This window comes from Eurytemora carolleeae, unplaced genomic scaffold (genome assembly GCF_000591075.1).
Source record: "Eurytemora carolleeae unplaced genomic scaffold, Eaff_2.0 scaffold500, whole genome shotgun sequence".
Classification (NCBI taxonomy): domain Eukaryota; kingdom Metazoa; phylum Arthropoda; class Copepoda; order Calanoida; family Temoridae; genus Eurytemora; species Eurytemora carolleeae.
This window is the reverse complement of record NW_019396405.1, coordinates 86,510-107,623: the sequence shown is the minus strand read 5'-3', so window position 1 is coordinate 107,623 and position 21,114 is coordinate 86,510. Positions and strand designations below refer to the sequence as shown.

Here is a 21,114-nt window from a genome sequence, read left to right as displayed (position 1 = left end):
AAGCCAAAATCTTGCGGATCCAATGGATCCGGATCCGGATCCTAAGCACTGGTTAAAATGTTTCTTTAGCTACGGTTCTTTGTCCTTATTCTGTTATCACACATATTATTCATTTTGCTTGCCTTGATAAGAAAAAAAAACGATAAGTTTTGTGATATTACAATTCAGTCAAAGATTACACCTGTATGTGAACTCAACCACTTTATACAACTTCCTTTACATCCTGCCCCCTCACTTTACATCCCGCCCCCTCACTTTACATCCTGCCCCCTCACTTTACATCCCGCCCCCCTTAACCCTATACCTGGGGCAGTGCGGGGGGGAGTTCTTATCAATGTTTATTGTTCCATATCTTCTCCCTTTATTGCTGTGTAAACAGGAAAGGGTATGATATGACGTGACAAATTGGACAGGAAAGGTAAACCAGGTCTAGTCAGGACATAACCTTAAAGGACATAACTCCACAGGACATAACCTTATAGGATATAAACTTACAGGACATAACCTTACAGGACATAACCTTACAGGACATAACTCGACAGGACATAACTCGACAGGACATAACCTGACAGGGCGTTACCTGACAGGTTATAACCTTACAGGACATAACCTTGCATGACGTCACCTTACAGGACATAAATTTACAGGACGAAACCTTACAGGACATAACCTTACAGGACATAACCTTACAGGACATAATCTTACAGGAAATAACCTTACGGGACATAGCCTTACAGGAAATAACCTTACAGGACATAACCTTACAGGACACAACCTTACAGGACACAATCTTACAGGGCATAAACTTAGAGGACATAACCTTACAGGACATAACCTTACAGGACATAACCTTGCAGGACGTAACCTACAGGACATAACCTTACAGGATATATCCTTAAGGGACATAACCTTACAGGACATATCCTTACAGGATATATCCTTAATGGAAATACATGACAGGACATACACGACAGAACATACACGACAGGACTTACACTACAGGACATACACGTTAGGAAATAACCTTACAGGACACAACCTTACAGGACACAACCTTACAGGACACAACCTTACAGGACACAACCTTACAGTGCATAACCTTAGAGGACATAACCTTACAGGACATAACCTTGCAGGACATAACCTTGCAGGACGTAACCTACAGGACATAACCTTACAGGATATATCCTTAATGGACATAACCTTACAGGACATATCCTTACAGGATATATCCTTAATGGACATACATGACAGGACATACACGACAGAACATACACGACAGGACTTACACTACAGGACATACACGTTAGGAAATAACCTTACAGGACACAACCTTACTGGACATAACCTTACAGGACATATCCTTACAGGATATATCCTTAATGGACCATGACAGGACATACACGACAGAACATACACGACAGGACTTACACTACAGGACATACACGTTAGGAAATAACCTTACAGGACACAACCTTACAGGGCATAACCTTAGAGGACATAACCTTACAGGACATAATCTTGCAGGACATAACCTTGCAGGACGTAACCTACAGGACATAACCTTACAGGATATATCCTTGATGGACATAACCTTACAGGATATATCCTTACAGGATATATCCTTAATGGACATACATGACAGGACATACACGACAGAACATACACGACAGGACTTACACTACAGGACATACACGCTAGGAAATAACCTTACAGGACACAACCTTACAGGGCATAACCTTAGAGGACATAACCTTACAAGACATAACCTTGCAGGACATAACCTTGCAGGACGTAACCTACAGGACATAACCTTACAGGATATATCCTTAATGGACATAACCTTACAGGATATATCCTTAATGGACATACATGACAGGACATACACGACAGAACATACACGACAGGACTTACACTACAGGACATACACGTTAGGACATAAACTTACGTGATAGAATATAGCGCCTGTCTAACCTATTTTACCATAATGTATCCTTCCTTCCATCTATCTATCCACCTTTAACAAATCACTTATCTACCTATCATTACCACCAATCTATATATATATATATATATATATATATATATATATATATATGTATCGATATCTATCTATCTCTCCATCTGCCTACGAATGAAGATTTAACAAATCAATTTCTATTCTGACAGCTATAGAAGCTTTATCTATCTATCTTTATATTTTTATACCCTCCGCATTACACACCTGTCTTGTATCTCTTTTTTTTGGGGAGGGGGATAGTTTAAGATTTTTAGAGAATTCTTTTTTCGGTTCGGAATATGTATCTTTCTGTCTGTCTACAGCTAAATGTGCTCAGTCCGATAACTATATCTGTAATCTGTTTGTCTGGTACATTTTATTTGTCTGTGCTCTGCTATCTGTGTGTCTATCTACAGCTATATGTATTCTAACATTACTGCAATAATCTTATCTGTCTGTGATCTCTGCTATCTGTGTGTCTGTTCACCGCTATCTGTTTTTGTCTGGTAGAGGTTGTATAATAATGAAGGTATTGGCCAAAGGAACATATTTAATCAGATTGCGCCTTTTTATTCAATATTTTATCAAATCATTATGGGAGGAGGGACCGTCAGGAGGGGGGGTGGTATTCTTAAACTTTACTTTAAAAAAAATTACTATTTGTAATTTGATATAAGAAGAGAATGGACTCTGTCCCCTTAGAGATTGGAATTCAAACTGCTGGCTTAGTTGAACTGTGTAGACTAAGTTTAACCACTTCTATTCAACTTGAACTGGCTGCACAAGAGTAGTGGTTCAACTTATTTTTCCTTATTCGATATGCTCTTTATGCTTTTAAGATTCCTGATTCCTGATTCCTGATTCCTAATTCCTGATTCCTGAATCCTAATTCCTGATTCCTGGTTCCTGATTCCTGATTCCTGATTCCTGATTCCTGATTTCTGATTCCTGATTCCTGATTCCTGATTCCTGATTCCTTATTCTTGATTCCTGATGCCTGATTCCTGATTCCTAATGCTAGGTGCCTGATACCGCATAATTTGGTTTTAATTTAACAGTTTTATGATGCCTTGTAATTTTGAGAAATAAATTTGATTACGACGAATTTGATTTCCAAGTATTAAATTAAAGACCAACAACCACCCCCCCCCNTGAAACATTTAATAAAGTTTCCCGAAAACTAACAAAAAAATTTTTTTGCGCTCTCCTCGAAAACCGGGAGCCGACCCTTAAACGGAAGTGTATTTTATGTATGCATAAAAATGGATTATGCCGGAAGGGGGGGAGGAGGGTCTAAACGTGATTCAGCATAATCAGAACAGTCAAAATATTAAGAAAACTTCAACATTAAATAGAATTACTGAGTTAGACCATAGTTGTCATTGTAGAATTTAAAACAGGAATTCATAGAATTATGTTATGAGTTTATCATTACTATTTATTGATACATTTGTTGTTATCATTGAAATTAAATTAAAAGATTAATTTAAGATAAATCTAGATAATTTTTAAATCGTTTGATTCGATTTAATTTAATCATCTTGGAAAAAATCGTTTTATACTTCCAAAATAATTATTAACTTGATTAAACATCTACTATTTTTTAAAGAGCCAAAACGATTCTTAACTTAAATTTGTAAATTCCATGTTAAAAAATCGAAGAAGAAAAATATCACTCCTTTTTGTTTTGATAACGTGAATAAGAATTTATGCGTTGGTAACAGGGAGTTCTTTCCCGCTTTAAAGCACCAAATACCATGATTATTTAGTTATCAGGATTCTTTAAAAAATATTCAAACTTTGCACAATTTTTCTTAGTTTTTTTAGTTTCGTTATGAAAAGTATTCCAGTGTGAAAAACGAGATATTTAAGATTGAAAACTTGTGATGACTACTTGTTAAATGTCACGTATCCTTTCTTGCAACCATCTGATGGGTTAAACCTCCAGTGCTTCGTAGTCGGTTGTAACTTCATAAGCTCTAAATATTATTTTTTGGGGGGTAAAAACAAAATTGAATAAAGCATAAAGGGGCAAGGCGGTCTACCCCCCCCCTCATCTTTACAAAAATATCCGCCTACGCCTTATTTGGTCCCTGTTTCAAGGATTGGAGCTGCTTATAAATTCTGAATTGAATAATAGAATATAAAAACTACACCAGGATTCAGATTACATCTAGCTTATTTCAGAATATATAATCAAAATGTAAGACAAGCCCATCCTAACACACACTCAGGGATCAAACACACTCACAAACTCACAAATACCACAATTGATTTAAATGGTGAGTTTTTTTAACTTAAAATTTCGTTTTAACTAATTTTTTAATTTAAAAACTGGCAATTATGACGTTTTGTTATAATTATACAGTGTGATCGTTTTTCTTTATATTTCTTGCTTGAACTTGCAGATAAAAACAAATATATTTCGTATAGTTTTTTTTTTTCAGATAAGTTTTTAAGCTTTTGACATTATAGAGCCATTTTTTTAATCGCGCAATTTCGGTGAAATCCCCCTTTAGAAAATGAAAGGGCACCTGGTGAGTGGCAAACTTGTCTGTGGGTTACACCTTCTTTATGCTAAACTGACTAGACTAGATGATTATGTAAATACTGGTATATTTTATATTTATAAGGAGTGGCAAAATTTACTCCTGGGGGGGGGGGTTACTTTGGTAGTCTTTACTCTCATATATTTATAAATGAGACATATATAATACTAGCTGAAGTGTTTGGCGTTGCCCGTGGAGTTTTTTTAATCGATTTTTTAAGCCTATGTTACCCCTAGTGTACCCATGGGTTTCCTAAAAAATTCAGCAAATTCGGTCCTACCGTTTGGCAAACCTTAGCTAACATATCCCGCCGCAATTCGGATCTACTCAAATATTTACATTCACCAAACAGAAGGGCACAGTTAAAACAGCACCTTGGCTTCCCATGCTCTCCTGGGCACTTCTGTTTAAATATGTTTAACAAATTTTGTTATTAATTTTATGGAACTATAGTGTATCATTATTACTCACTTCATCGTTAGTTTCATTATGAACGTGCTATAAAGTATTCATCGTGCTATAATGTTAAATTAGCTGTACATTATAGCACGTGTGCTAAAAAGTTTTAAGTGGTTCCCGGATTTTCTCCAAAAAATTTAGGATATTTCCAAAATATGTTATTCAATTCAAATGAAAATAAAGTTAAAATCAACTTTATATTTTGACTTCTGCTTTGTTTCAAAGCTTATTTGATCTAGAAACAGCCATTGAAATAAGACAAGTACACAAACGTTTCATAAAATTGCCTATATAGCACTATTATTTTGGCACGACGTGCTATAAAGTTTTTGGACTTCAATTTTCTCTATATCTCGAAGGTTCTCGCCTTTATAGATTATATTTTGTCCCTCGCTAAAGCTCGGGACAAAATTACATCTAAAAACGCTTAAAAACGTTCTCGATAAAGAGAAAATTTCTGTCCAAAAACTTTATAACTCTGCGAACTATAATAACAGCGTTATCAATAGTTAATAAGACCTGTCGAATAAATTTGATTTGATTTGATTTATATATATATATATATGAGCAGATCTCATCCTCGTATAATCCTCGTAAGTAATTAAGTGAAAAGCTTTATTATATAAATCAACACAAATTTACTTAAACATGTTGACCTATTTCTTTAGTTTTTTTGGCCAACCCTGTAGTTCTAGGGTTAATAATGGAAGAGGATAATCTTAATTACAAAATTGAAAGATCGTGTGCAGATTAGGCGGAAGAAAGGGATTTGGGTTGAAGAGGTGTGGATATTCCTCTTTTTACCTTGCAGCTTCTGATAATGTTTATAAAATATTCCTGTAAAAGTTGTACAATTATAAACTACAGTCATAATCAAAAAGAACTGGAATTAATTTACGGTTAATCAGGCGACTTTACATGCATCTCTGGCAATTTTAAATGCTCAAAAAGGGCAGTCTACATTTTGGAAATGAAATTTTGTGCAATTATCATTTTATCAATCATATTTGTAAAATTAGATTTAAAATCGTCTGATTAATTGTAAATTAATTTCGGGTCTTTCTGATTAGGACTTCAGAAGAATGTCAACTTTACACATGTGTTCGACATATATTTTTTGATTAAAGGATTCCTGGAAAAATCAATAAAACCCACTTTAAATACCCACCTGTAAGTGTGCTTTTTAGTGTTTTGTTGTTTTTTTAATCTTTAATTATTGCTTTTTCTTTGAAATCTTATCATGTATTCATTCTTCAAGAAATAAGGTCTACTATCAACTGTTGTGACTTTAGAAGTTCACAGCACTAAAACTGACGCTTTTATTCATTTCCTATGACTTAAACCAATATTCTTAACAAAATGAATATTGTTGAAATATTGAGTTATTATTGGTTTTAAATCAGACAAATCCAATTGTATAAAACTTTTGAAGCAATGGATCATCTGCAGTTCTTGTTTTTTTATAACAAGTATCAAGTATCAAAGATATTGAAAACCCCAAGAAGATAGACCTAACTATATCAGAGCTGTCGAAATATGCCGCGATAGAACAAGGATATAAAATTCATTTGAAGTTTTTCGGTATTTAACAGTGGTCTTCCTTCTTGAGCATATAAATACCTACCGATTAATCAGAGTAGAACTATGATATAAAAATTACAGTATTCCTCCCTGTGAATATTGTATTTGAAGAGTATTTATATGATTTTATTATTATTATTTTTCATAACTATAAAGTTCTCCCTATTGCTTAAATAGTCTTATTATTATGAACTAATATGAATTTTAGTAGGTTTTAACTTCTTTCAAATTGATAACCCCCAAAAAGACCATAAAAACCAAATAAAACAAAATAAGGCTCAATAAAACACAAGAAAGCACAAAAAAACCACTTGGCTGTTTTTTAAACCGGGTTTTTTTCCAACCCGGTATGGTGAATGATGAATGGTGAATGATGAATGGTGAATGATGAATGGTGAATGATGAATGATGAATGGTGAATGGTGAATGGTGAATGGTGAATGGTGAATGGTGATTGGTGAATGGTGAATGATGAATGATGAATGCTGAATGATGAATGGTGATGCCTTGAAACTTTTGATTTGAGGGACCCAGGTGTCATGTATGTGCTCGGCACTGTCTTAATTGTGTTGAACTATAAAATCTTGAAATTGATATTTACCATAGAAATATGAATGGACATAAAATCGACAGTACAGACTTTAATGACTCCCTAAAACTCTTAAACTACAACGAGCTAAATGTTGAATTTGTTCCAATATAGTTTGATAATGTTTTATGAAATGAGTTGACAAAGAAAAGAAACAAGTTTAAAGTTGCAGGGAACCATTTTTATAAATAAACAAATGCTGTATAGTCGTCTTTAGAGTTTTATCCTTTATGGGTAGCACTGTATGTTCTATATTTTAGATGAGCTGTCGAAATTAACAACATGCGTAAGCTAAGCATGCATCGGAGTGGTAAAGGGGGCGGGCCTAAGAAGGTTTCCCCGCCTAGTTTACCAGGCCATGAGGTTCCTCAGTACTATTTACCAGGGTACACTCTACCAGTAGCAGATACTGCAGACTTCCATTCATTGGACCAGTCATACGATAGTACACATAGTGAAGGTAAAGTACAATACAATAATACACATAGTGAAGGTAAAGTACAATACGATAGTACACATAGTGAAGGTAAAGTACAATACAATAACACACATAGTGAAGGTAAACTACAATACGATAGTACACATAGTGAAGGTAAAGTTCAATACGAAAGTACACATAGTGAAGGTAAGGTAAAGTACGATAGTACACATAATGAAGGTAAAGTACAATACAAAAGTACAGATAGTGAAGGTAAAGTACAATACAACAATACACATAGTGAAGGTAAAGTTCAATACAATAATACACATAGTGAAGGTAAAGTTCAATACGATAGTGCACGTAGTGAATGTAAAGTACAATAAGATAGTACACACAGTGAAGGTAAAGTACAATACAATAGTACCCAAAGGAAAGGTAAAGTGCAATACAATAGTACACATAATGAAGGTAAAGTTTAATAGAATCGTACAATGGTACACAACGTGGAAACAAAGTACAATAGTTCACATATTAAAGGTAAAATAGGACACGTAAAATATGTAAAATATATTATAGTACATATGACAAAGCTTAAATATACAATAGTAAACTTAAAAAGGTTAAATAAACCAACTAATACAAATACCTATCGTACAATTACAATAGTAAAAATTAAGTATAATATTATACATAAAGTAATGGAATTGGATAAGGAAAAGACCATTTTTATTTATTGTAAGTAATATTAAATACTTTATTATTTCAGGTATATACAGTACATTCGCCCAAGAGCCAATTTACAGACGTCCCAATAATGTTGGATTAAGAACATTTTCAAGTGAATCTGCTGTACAACATGTACAACATGTACAGCAAAGCAATCGACCAACCGAATTTAAAGAACCGTTTCCAATTAACTCTACCTGCTCCTCCTCCCCCTCGACCCCCCTATCCCCAGCACCACGGGGGAGTAGGTCAAGTATGTCCAGTGTGGACAGTGGATGGGCCTCCGCCCCCCTCGCCTTGTCCTCCTTCGGTACACGGGCCTCGAATAGTAGCCTTAATAGTGATAAAACTTCGAATTCCAGCGAAGAAGTTATGACCAGGGCACAGATCAAGCAAAGACGACTTTCTAGCATATCGAGCTCAGGTATAGAAATATATAACGTTCTGAACTGACTAGAAATGGCTTAGTTGTTTCTAAACTGACTGGTTAAAAGTTGGATTTATTGAGAAAGAACGTTTAGAATTTGAAACAATATGTTCATAATAAATCCAATTCTTTGATAAAATTATGTTAATAAACTAAACTAACTAAAGAGATGGTTTAGTTATTTCTAAGCTTGACTTAAGATGGTTTAGTTATTTTTAAACTTGACGGGAGATGGTTTAGTTAGTTCTTAACTAACTGGAGATGTATTTGCTGTTTCTTAACTGACTGACTTACGCATAATTTGTTCTTTTCAAAAATAAAATTTGCGGAAAACTGATAGCAAATTTCTGAAAATTGCAAAAAATACTCTTCTTTACTGACTGGAGTGGTCTGCAGATGGGTCTTAAGGCAACACTTCAACGTCCCATTTAATTATTCTTAACTGTTGATTCTATACATTTGGTGAAAATATAAACAAGATAACTTCATGTTAAACTATATTCAACTTCATTTTGTAGAATTGTACTACACGCATGTTACATGTTTTCATTTTCAATAATTTTTAACCAAGTTTAGATATTTTTGTACAAGATTTCCGCATTTTTATATTTTTATCTTTTCAGGGTCGATTGGTCTAAATAGTACCTTCACATATGGAACCAGTAATATGGTTCCCCCCTTCCCAAACTCCTTGGTTCCCTCAAGGAATATTCTTTAAATAATTTGTTTTAATTTTACCACTTTTTGGATTAATAATTCATATTTTTATCTTTTTTTAAATTTCTTTTGAGATTTTCAATCTATTCCAAAGTTTTAGTATCATATTTCGAATAAGTTTTGTGGGACCAGAAAGGAAAAGCTTAAAGTTTCCAATTTCACTGATAAAAGTGCAGCTATTAAATTTCTATTGTTTTTTTTGAAAGCCTATTTATTTTGCTTTCACACGTTGGATAAGGAAAGAGATTAAAAAAAGGCAGATTATTTTTTTTTTAGAAAATCATTCTCTTTCTTTAAACACAATATTGAAAATGTCGGGAACAGAAAAATATTACGTCTCAGTTTACTTTCAAATTGTGATTTAAAGGATTTTATTATGAAAACCAATTTGATTTAACTTATTCCCTCCATTGCATTATTCTTCTAGAAGTTTAAGAAACAGATTTTGAAAATATTTTTCTTAGACAAGATCCATCTCGTCAATCCTTGAGAACCTTCGGTAGCTCAGAGTCGGTTGGATCTCAGGGCTCAAGGCGTCCTTACTCCAGGTATTGTTGGATATCAGGGTTCGAGGCGTCCTTACTACAGGTATTGTTGGATATCAGGGCTCAAGGCGTCCTTACTCCAGGTATAGTTGCATATCAGGGCTCAAGACGTCCTTACTACAGGTATAGTTGGATATCAGGGTTCAAGGCGTCCTTACTACAGGTATAGTTGGATATCAGGGTTCAAGGCGTCCTTACTCCAGGTATTGTTGGATATCAGGGCTCAAGGCGTCCTTACTCCAGGTATGATTAGATATCAAGGTTCAAGGCGTCCTTACTCCAGGTATTGTTGGATATCAGGGCTCAAGGCGTCCTTACTCCAGGTATAGTTAGATATCAAGGTTCAAGGCGTCCTTACTACAGGTATTGTTGGATATCAGGGCTCAAGACGTCCTTACTACAGGTATTGTTGGATATCAGGGCTCAAGACGTCCTTACTACAGGTATTGTTGGATATCAGGGTTCAAGGCGTCCTTACTACAGGTATAGTTGGATATCAGGGTTCAAGGCGTCCTTACTCTAGGTATAGTTAGATATCAGGGTTCAAGGCGTCCTTACTCTAGGTATAGTTAGATATCAGGGTTCAAGGCGCCCTTGCTCTAGGTATAGTTGGATATCAGGGCTCAAGGTGTCCATATTACAGGTATTGTTGGATATCCGGGTTCAAGGCGTCCTTACTACAGGTATAGTTGGATATCAGGGCTCAAGGTGTCCTTACTCCAGGTATTGTTGGATATCAGGGTTCAAGGCGTCCTTACTACAGGTATAGTAGGATATCAGGGTTCGAGGCGTCCTTACTCCAGGTATTGTTGGATATCAGGGTTCGAGGCGTCCTTACTACAGGTATTGTTGGATATCAGGGTTCGAGGCGTCCTTACTACAGGTATTGTTGGATATCAGGGTTCGAGGCGTCCTTACTACAGGTATTGTTGGATATCAGGGTTTAAGGCGTCCTTACTTCAGGTATAGTTGGATATCAGGGCTCAAGGTGTCCTTACTACAGGTATTGTTGGATATCAGATTCAATTGTACAAACCTAGAAGCATTTTATTTTTTTACCTATTTCTACCTATAATACATTTCTTTCTATCTATCTATCTATATCTAGATCCTCCTCTACAACCTCGTCCTGCTCTACAGTGTCGAGCTCCTCGAGCCTGCTGAGGTCGAGTGAGACGGTTTCCTCTTTGGACTACTCTTCTATGATTCAACAAGGTGAACAGTGTGAACAGTGCTGTAAAACTAACCGTATTTAGAATAGGATTGAATAGTTCTAGATTTTCTATATCATATGATAATTTGATTAATAATCAAGAATTTCAGGAATTTATAATCAATATAATAAACCTCTTCGCTCATTTATATGTTAGCTTTAGCAGGACAAACGGCTGGACCAAATTGGCTGATATTTTTTTTAGGGAACCCATGGGTTAGAAAATTCATTTTTTTTATTATTCTACGGGCAACGCCGGTCATTTCAGCTAGTCTTCAATGAAACATAAATTTGCGACGTAATATCTGATAGTGGCTTGAGGGTTCTTCTGCCATAACTAATATAGAATAATATACTCGTTCCTGCTCAGTGTCATTAACACAGAACATTTTATAGATCCATCGAATAATTCATTCGTTAATTGGTTTTAGTGACTGGTTCATTGATTAATCTCTGACTTATCTATTGATTGATCCATTGTTTGATTCATTGAATGATCCATTGATTGATTAATCTTTTGATCCATTATATCCATTGATTAAAACATTAATTGAAACATTGTTTAATTCATTGATTGATCCGTTGTTTTAACCATGGATTGGTCAATTAATGGTTAATATATATATTTATTATTTACATTGATTAAAACATTAATTGAAACATTAAATAATCCATGATTGATCTCTTGGTTTAACCATTGATTGATCAATTGATTGATTAATATATCGATTATTATTTACATTGATAAAAACATTAATTGAAACATTTAATAATCCATGATTGATCTCTTGGTTTAACCATTGATTGATCAATTGATTGATTAATATATCGATTTATTATTTACATTGATTAAAACATTAATTGAAACATTTAATAACCCATGATTGATCCCTTGGTTTAACCAATGATTGCTTTAGGAGTGAGCAGTGAGGAGATCTTGAACTGCTGGTTATCTGAACTACGGTTCTCTGAGTACTATTCTTTGTTTGTATCTGCAGGATACGATATACAAACTATTACAAGGATGACACCAGAGGATCTTACTGCTATAGGTAGAAGAAGAAGAGGGAATAGGGGGAGTAGGAGTAGGAGTAGGAGTAGGAGTAGGAGGAGGATCAGAATGAGTAGAAGAGGAGTGGTTTTAAAGGATAAAAGTAGGGTTTAAAATTTGTCCACTTAAATTATCTAAGGGAACCCTTTCTAAAGCTGTTTAAGTTTTAAAATTATAAAAAAGGACCATTTAAGGGATTTAAAGGCGATTAAAGTTTTTATTAAATTGGAAAATTATCAGAACGAATTGAGGGAATTAGATCGACTTGGAGGTATTGTAGAAGGAATTAGAAAGAATTTTGGATTTGTATCAACTTGGCGGAATAGATTGACTTGGATGGACTGCATGGATGATGGGTAGAAGGTTTCGGTTTTAAAGTTTATTAGATGAATTAGAAGGATTGAAAATAGTAATATGATTATAAGGTTTTGATTAATACATGAATGGAAGGGATTTTCAGGATTTGTAGTCTTGGAAGAATTGGTAGGATTTGAACTTGAAGGATTGGTAGGATTAGTAGGATTGGTAGGTATTTTAGGACTGGGAGAATTGGTAGGATTGGTAGGATTTGTAAGACTGGTAGGATTGGTAGGTATTTTAGGATTGGTAGGATTTGCAGAATATAAGAAGAACTCTAAATAAATTGGGTAAAAATTAACAAATTTCAAGAAGAAAACTTTGCAACTAAGTTTTTAAGATAAAAGCACTTATTGTTCTAATTGGATGTAATGAAAAAACAAGAAAAAATACAAACAAAATGTCAAATTGTTTTTAGAATGTATTAATGTTGTCATGGCCTCTCTTATCTCTCAGTATTTTTGAATCCTTATCAGATAATGACAAGGGACAACTCAACAATACTCTTTTTGTGGTCAATAATAGAGCAGGGATCTAATTTTATTTTTTGGAGAGGTCGCTTAAACTACCTTCAACCGGTTCAAATCTTGATACATCGATTCAAATCCTCGTGAATCTTTAACTTTGACCGGTGATTCAGAATTTGAACCGGCAGTAGATAGTTCAAGGACCTCTCTCCAATTCAATAAATTCGGATTATGAATTTTTGTGTATGCAGGGATCAAGAAACCAAACCATCGGAAGAAGTTGAAGCAGAGTGCTGATGAACTAGGAGTCGGAGACGGTTTACCGGAGTTTATCCCCTCCTCCGTCCACCAGTTCCTTAATCTGCTGAGGTTAGAGGAGTACACCAGTGTCCTGGCGGACCAGGGGTACAGGGTCCTCGACCAACTTCTAAACATATCCATAGAGGACTTGGAGGACATTGGGTTCTTTAGGCTCGGGCATCAGAAGAGATTACTTCTTGGAATTAAAAAAGTGAAAGAACTAAAAAGATCCGGGAAAGGCGTTACAAACTTCAATATTGGTGGACAGGGCGGACAGGTGCAGAATCAGGGACATCTTCATTATTATCCTGAGCAGGTGGAATACCATAGTCTACCCCCTCTACCCCAGTCAAACAGATTCTCGTCTTTTCATCAACCATCTACACCCCTGGTTCATATTACAGAGGGGGAGATGTACACCCCTTCAGATGGTTTCCAGTATAGGAGGGATATGGAGTATAGAAGAAAGTTGGAGGGAGGTTTGGAGGTTCAACAATCCATGCCTAATCCAATGCCTCCAATAGAGCCTGTCTACAATCATCAGCAGCAAAGGTAGTTTTTTTTAGCACATTTTCATCGGATGAAAAGTTTGTCAAGAATTCGCCATTAAAAACAGAATTCGCCAAATTCGATATTGTTAATTTCATAATGGCTGTTGTAAATATAAAAGAGGGGTGCAAAACGCCTCAAACTTAAGATAAGTTTTTTTTAGTAGAATGTGTTAATTTATTTAAAATCAATATTTTATACTGCCCAAGTATTCAAAATATTCCTTCATATTTTATTTAAATAGTAATTTTATTAATTAGATTTGAGCGAAGTCAAAGTGAAGACCCCCGGCCCTCGGTTTGGCAAAGGTTTAGATCCTTCGATGATTCTGACCTTAGAAGAACGGGCGCGGAGCGTCCTTTTCAAACCGGAACTTTGCCGCGACCACGTGCTACGGTTAAACCACTTCCGGTCCCGCCTGTACAGCCTGAGTTTCCGGGTTCAAGCCCAGACAAGGCAGGAGAGACTAATGGGAAACATTTAGCTGTTGTTAGGAAACCTGATTTCTCCAGTACAGAAGAAGGTAAAAAAAAACATTTTAATACAATTATTAAACTATTCTAACATTTCTATAAATAAAATCAAAGTAGTTTTTCAATTTTGTGTGTAAATAATTACTTACAGATTTTTGCTACACCCAGTTGTAACATTGAAAATACATTGAGTTTCAATATCAATAAAGGATGACAATTGTTAATTGATAATTTTAAGCCATAATTATTATTGTTATTATTATCATTACTATTATTATTATTATTATTATGTTAATGTTGATTATCATTAGTATGTAAATATGTCAAATTATTAATGATTTTATATTAATTAAGGATTAACCTGTGATTCTGATCTACTGTTACCGTTTGCTAACGAGAGGGCTGGTACCATTAAGTACAAAACCAATCCAGGAACTGTTTTCAACCAGTTTAAGGTAAGTAGATTACGTTGAAAAATTGCAATTTAAAACCGATGGAAGAAAAACTCTATTTTTCAAGGATTTTTTTATAAACTCGTCAAGGCAACACTGAAATTATTATTGTTAAAAAGGAGTGAAAACATGATAAAATCTGTAACTTTAAAATACATCCTAGTCCGCTTTTTCTGCAGAGCTATGTCAAATCAAAACAACATGAATATGAATTGAATGATTCAATGTTTCCAGACTGAAATTAAACTGTTTTAGAACGAAACCCATGATGATGATGATGATGATGAGAATGAGGACAATGCAGAAGAAGTGAAACACCATGTTCATGTTGCAGACATTCATCTACCTCCAGCATTAAACACAATTCACCACGCTGGACCTCCATTTCACCATAACGCACCTCTCATTCACCATAATGGACCTCTTTTTCATCATAATGGACCTCCTTTTCATCATAATGGACCTCCTTTTCATCATAATGGACCTCATATTCACCATAATGGACCTGAAAGCCTATCCTTGGGCGAGAACCTTGTCTCCGGGTGTTCAGATCTCCAGGCTGAACACGTGAAGGTTGAGGAGGAGCCTAGTTCAGGTGAACAGACAGGCAGGCCGGGACTAAACCTTCTCCGAACTCCTACACGGAACCCGAATCGGTCTGCCGGTGATGTGCTGCAGGATATTGGGACAATGTTGGCTGATTTAACAGACGAACTGGACACAATGCTTAAGTTGGACAAGAGCTAGATTATTTCAAGAGAGTTATTTGCTAGACATGGTAGTTGAGGTGAAAGTGCAGTTTTGTAGAGAAAAACTTTAATGTGAATGAGACATTTTTACGATGTACAATTTTTAAATAAGAAAGTAAAGTCGTTTGTCATATTTCACAAGTTGTTTGAGTTAATTACCATGTCTAGCAAGTCACTCCCTTTAAGCCGATTTTTTTTCTGAAAAGGGGCTGTAATTGTAATTTCAAGTGACCTTTCACTTATAGAGGAACTGCTCGATTTACAACAGTAACCCTTAAACCTTGGACTGATCAACAATATCACTGCAAACGAAACAGAAGGAGAAGGTCAACTGTATGAAACCTTAATGGTACGAATTTGTTGCTTCTAAACTTTTTTTACGCTCTGTTAGCTTTCCAATAAGAGGGAAAATGAATAAAAACTTTAAGATTTAAATCTCGTACGAGGTTTTCAACAAATCTAACGTATATATTTCTTAAATATAAAACAGCGTATAAAATACACAGTATTCGACAAATACAAGAGTTTCAGTAAATAACTCAGGGAAAAGTCAATCACCAAAGAGTATAGAATATATGTTAGAGGGGAATTTACTAGAAAAAAGTGTAAAACGGCCATTTTGTCGTACTGTTTCCATACTGCCGGTGTACTTCACATATTTGCGCTATATAACCTTTTGGGCCCTGGAACATCATTTTATAGAAAATCTAACATCAATATTAAAAGAGAACCAAATTATGAAGTAGGCTGGTTTCATAATTGACCAATGAACATTTCACATAGACTCTATGCCTTTCACTTTACAAACGATGATTTTCCGTTATAAAAATAAATCAAATGATGTTTTATATTCACCTAATTAATTTTATAAAGTTTATTCAACAGCTTTAAAAAATTCGAAATTGAAATGGATAGTGTATAGGGAACATACTGTATTAATGTACTCTACTGCATATAATTTGTGAACCATTTACATGATTTGTACACTTTGAACTCCCTTTCAGGATAAAGGGGACTGACAAAATTCATACCGAGGGATTTTCTAAATTCCCCTCTAATATATATTCTATTCTCTTTGTCAATCACCTTTTGATCAGGTATAAAGGCAAATGGGTATTGTTGTGAATTCGAAACGTCACTCTAAAAATATCATTGAGATTTACACCTACAGCCTTCTTTTAACCAAGACAATAGTTCAGCTCCGTTGGTTAATGGCAACATTTATTTTTACCTTAAATGATACATCTTTAAAAACTGTTCAGATCAAGGAAGTTAAAAAGATTGAGACGTCAATGTAGGTTTTCAGCCTTTTTGACGTTTATTGGATACAAACAAACAAACAAACAAACAAAGAAAACCCGACAGGCATGCTAAATGGGAATATAGATGAAAGCAAATCTGACACAAACTATATATTTTATTCCCTAATTGAATAAACCCTTTGGAGATAATTAAATGTGTTATCTGTAGCTAAATATGTACTTTTAGTACACCATTGGATATACCAAATATTATCTTGTCAAGTAATACATTGTATAAAAGTATGCGTACCATTTGCTATTTGTAATGTTGACTATCTGAAAATTCGCAGATTTATTGTAAACAAAGACGACCTGAGAAACAAAACCTGAAAATTGAATTTTTTACATAATTGTTAATGTTCCGTCCATGGTAAATTTTTCTATAATATTATTAAATCCAAATATAAACGCACAAAGGGCAACTATTTGAGAACTATTACATAACTATCTATTATTTTAATAACTATACCTATTTTTTCTATTGGTGCTTAAAATCAGACTTAAATTTTGATAAAATGATTATTGTTAAACATGAGACTAAAAAGGTTTGAATGAAGTTGACCTAAATATAAACTAGGTTTTTTTTCAATCTACGTAAACAACCGAATTATGTTCCATTTCCTTGAAGCACATTTTTACTCCGTTCCATTGTTTTATATTTTTGTACTGATCAATTCGTTTTATGTTTATGTTATGTAATTGTATGTTTTTGGCAGCTGAAAATACTTTTGTAATTGTAGTCCAATAACACAAATAAACGTGGTATATTTGTAAACTTTTTATTGCTAAAATGATTAATTTGAACTTACCCTTATGTTAATTTTTGTTGTTGTTGAAATTACAGGAGCGTTTATACATTTTATAATTGTTATTAAATTGGTAGTTGGGACTACAAGAGGACGTACATGCTTTAAAGAAAACAAGAGCAACTGAAGGGCCTGGGGAAAGGGACAACAAAAATTTCCATTTCACATGAATAATTGTCTGGATTCAGTTCACTTAAGATCAAATTGAAATGCAACAAAACAAATAAAGCTTCGCTTACTCTCGGGTGTAGTATGAAAATAGTGGAGATGCGAGGTTGAAAAGTCATTCGAGATATTTTGTAATAGAGCAACGTTTATCTTATGTTGAGATTGGAGTGAAATATCAGAATTCCGTATCTTCTAAATCCTGCTTTATCTAACCATTTATTTCTTTAAAAAATTGTTAGACAATAATATTAATGCTTTTTCCAGCATAACTAAATACAATGGACTATAGATACAGGAGATTTTGGCAATATTGTTCAGACTTATATCCTAAAGCTTTTGATTTTTGTGAAATTTTACAAATGCGAGTACTAACATTTAAAAAAGCAGCAAATTTTTTTCTTCATTGTTTTATACTGTACAATGTACAAACTACAAAGAGAGAATGCTCACAGATAGAGCCACAGTTAAAAGCTAAATAGAGGATGGGTGGGAAGCGCCCTAAAAATCTAGAGTACGATTGCAACACTATATGTACATTAAAGGGAGTGTTCGCGAAAAATGAAAGGGGGTATAGGCATAATGCGATAAAAAAACCGCTTTTGATCGCTACAAATCTTACTTCTATCTGTTGCGTCTATAAGAAGAAAATTGTTAAAAACGACTAATACCGAATAACTTAGCGCCCATACAAATTGAGAAAATTGCAACATACGACTTAGACCATAAAAAATCAATTTAATTTCAAACAAATCATTTAGATATTACACCCTATAGCCATCGATTATCTTTCGCCACATTTGTATATAGTTTATATTCTATAATATTTTTAATTAATTTGTTTTGAATTTGATTATTTCTCTTGTGGCTTGCGCAACTATTTAAGAATGCCGCGGACCACTCACATTTTTCGAAATCAGTTAAAACGTTTTCTAAAAAAAAAAAATATTATAAAATATAAACTATATACAAATGTGGCGAAAGATAATCGATGACTATAGGTTGTAATATCTGAATGATTTGTTTGAAATTAAATTGATTTTTATACGGTCTAAGTCGGTATGTTGCAATTTTCTGAATTTGTATGGGCGCTAAGTTATTCGGTATGAGACGTCTTTAACAATTTTCTCCTTTTAGACGCAACAGATAGAAGTAAGATTAGTAGCGATCAAAGGCGCTTTATATCGCATTAAGCCTATACCCCCTTTCATTTTTCGCGAACACTCCCTTTAAATCCCGTTAATTAAATTCTTATTTATATACATAGGTCCATGTTAAACCAGCTCTTTATAAAGGATGGAATGTATTTTATTGTTAGAAAAACTAGAATGAATGCAAATTTTCCTTCACGATTCCCGAGCTGGGCTGGGGTTTATATTTCCATTTGGTTCTAATTTTTCTGTGAATAAATGATACAGAGTGTCCCACGAAACATGACTGTAGCAAGACGACTTGAAGGTCTTCTTTAATATCTGTAATAATTTGCTGAATTTATTTGTCAACCGAATTTTAGACGTAAAATTATGGAGTTAATAGATAATAATCGCAAAATACCCCAAGTCTTGGCATTTCCAAAATGTTGACTGCCTTTTTTGTGCTTTCAATTACCTGAAATTCTCAATATCTCCGGTAATATTGAAAGCACAAAAAATGCAGAGACCACATTTTGGAAATACCAGGACTAGGAGACTTTAAGGTTAACGTTTCAAGAATCATACATGTTAAAGTAGGTTGACGACTGAATGTCACAAACAAGTATAAAAATCAAAGACGACTTTCAAGTCGTCTTGCTACCGTCATGTTTCGTGGGACACCCTGTACATTAATACTTGAATTACTATGAATACAAGACCAAAGACCAAGTGTGTTACCAAAGTAAATAAAATCTAAAAGGGAAAAATTAAAATAGTGTCAATATTATAGAGCTTTTGGCTTTAAAGAGGCTGTAAAAAATCTACGAAGTCTTAAGCGAATTAAAATTCTTTTTCCTACAGTTTTCTTTTATGAAATAATGCATAATGTTGACCCTCACCAATTTTGATCCAAAACCAATCGTTAGCGATAATGAACGCTTTGAGGCTAATACAGTTAAACCTAAATATTAAATACATCGAAAGAATTTATCAAATGTCGTATTCTTCACTTTCTGATAATGGAATGTTGCAGATATTTAGGTTTTTAATTAAATGATTATATGGAGCTCTTTAAAACTGTTCCCGCATATTCAAAGCTATTTATTTATGTTCGCAAATACTGAGATATTTATGTAAAATAGTAAAAAATAATGAAAAATTGTCAAGACGACATTTGATAAGTTCTTTCGATGTATGCATTATTTAGGGTTTAATTGTATTTTCTAGTTCTACCAGAGTCTAGATTTTTCAAAGTGTAATAAGAGTTTACTTTTAGAGAAAACAATTTTGAATTATACTTTTGTAGAGCCTAAAGGAATTAAGTTTTGTCACAAACTCAGAATTTGTAATTTCTATTTCTTTGTAGCCCGATGTCGTAGACCTTTGATATTTCAAACTATGAATTATGTTAGTTCAATCAGTCAAAATTTGAAATATCAATGGTTTATTATATCTGGTTGCAAAGATATACGGTTTATTCTTATTTTAAACTTTGTTGCATGAACTTTTGGGTCAGTATTTAAACTAAATATCTGGCTTCCTTTTCTTTGGAAGGCTTCTATGCAATTGGTAGAGAAGAGACTTTTCAGCGCATTTATTACTCTTTTCACTCATTCACAAGAATTTGCGAGAAAAACAAGAATTTGCAAAAAAAAGATTATTTGCGTAAATATTTGGGTCGCACTATTAGCATTAAAAACTGGGAATAAGAGATAGTAAGATTTATGCACTGTAACACGAGAACCTAATATTCTCATCTTCTTTCAACAGAACATGTTTTCTATCAGAGCTTGTGCTAAAAGTCTAACTGCAGAACCTCTTGATGTCAAAATATATATAAAAATATAGTGAGTGTGATTTGTTATTATCTCAAGTTAGTGAAAGAATCGGATTTATTGAGCTCAAGACATCCTAAACAATAATTTTCTAGCTGATAACATAATTGATATAGGAATTAAGGCTTTGCTGCACAATCTCAAAATCTCAATGCCCTATATCTAGCTTAGTGCAATAGGTAGATTTGTTTTACAGAAACTTTTAAAATTTTTAGACTTTTCAAAAGTAGTGTTCAACGAATTAAAATTG

General features: G+C 34.0%; 2 protein-coding genes across 10 annotated transcripts in view; one reads left to right on the top strand and one right to left on the bottom strand.

Annotated features, from left to right (window-relative positions):
* The window catches only part of LOC111702608 (caskin-2), a 23,861-nt gene extending 6,157 nt beyond the window's left edge, over nucleotides 1-17,704 (top strand). Inside the window, exons 1-13 of one of the 9 annotated variants that reach the window (XR_002765452.1) lie at nucleotides 4,167-4,281; nucleotides 7,438-7,637; nucleotides 8,365-8,748; nucleotides 9,375-9,456; nucleotides 9,933-10,016; nucleotides 11,122-11,228; nucleotides 12,144-12,278; nucleotides 13,353-13,953; nucleotides 14,211-14,473; nucleotides 14,778-14,878; nucleotides 15,131-15,653; nucleotides 15,811-15,830; nucleotides 16,812-17,704. Coding sequence is in view for 5 of the 9 variants with exons in the window: in XM_023474353.1 (XP_023330121.1) it covers nucleotides 7,460-7,637; nucleotides 8,365-8,748; nucleotides 9,375-9,456; nucleotides 9,933-10,016; nucleotides 11,122-11,228; nucleotides 12,144-12,278; nucleotides 13,353-13,953; nucleotides 14,211-14,473; nucleotides 14,778-14,878; nucleotides 15,131-15,622 (2,427 nt within the window). In the remaining 4 variants the exon portion in view is untranslated. Of the gene's footprint in view, nucleotides 1-4,166; nucleotides 4,282-7,437; nucleotides 7,638-7,746; nucleotides 7,770-8,364; nucleotides 8,749-9,374; nucleotides 9,457-9,932; nucleotides 10,017-11,121; nucleotides 11,229-12,143; nucleotides 12,279-13,352; nucleotides 13,954-14,210; nucleotides 14,474-14,777; nucleotides 14,879-15,130; nucleotides 16,060-16,811 lie in introns of those variants that run through there. The other 8 variants (XR_002765451.1, XR_002765450.1, XM_023474355.1 and 5 more) reach the window with 8 other exon arrangements.
* LOC111702622 (keratin-associated protein 10-4-like) lies at nucleotides 434-2,217 on the bottom strand. The gene is made up of 5 exons (XM_023474376.1): nucleotides 2,209-2,217; nucleotides 1,710-1,799; nucleotides 1,461-1,550; nucleotides 1,025-1,159; nucleotides 434-865 (listed from the first exon to the last, which is right to left on the bottom strand). The coding sequence occupies exons 1-5, from the start codon at nucleotides 2,215-2,217 to the stop codon at nucleotides 434-436; spliced, it is 756 nt and encodes a 251-aa protein (XP_023330144.1).
* Nucleotides 17,705-21,114: the final 3,410 nt, after the last annotated feature.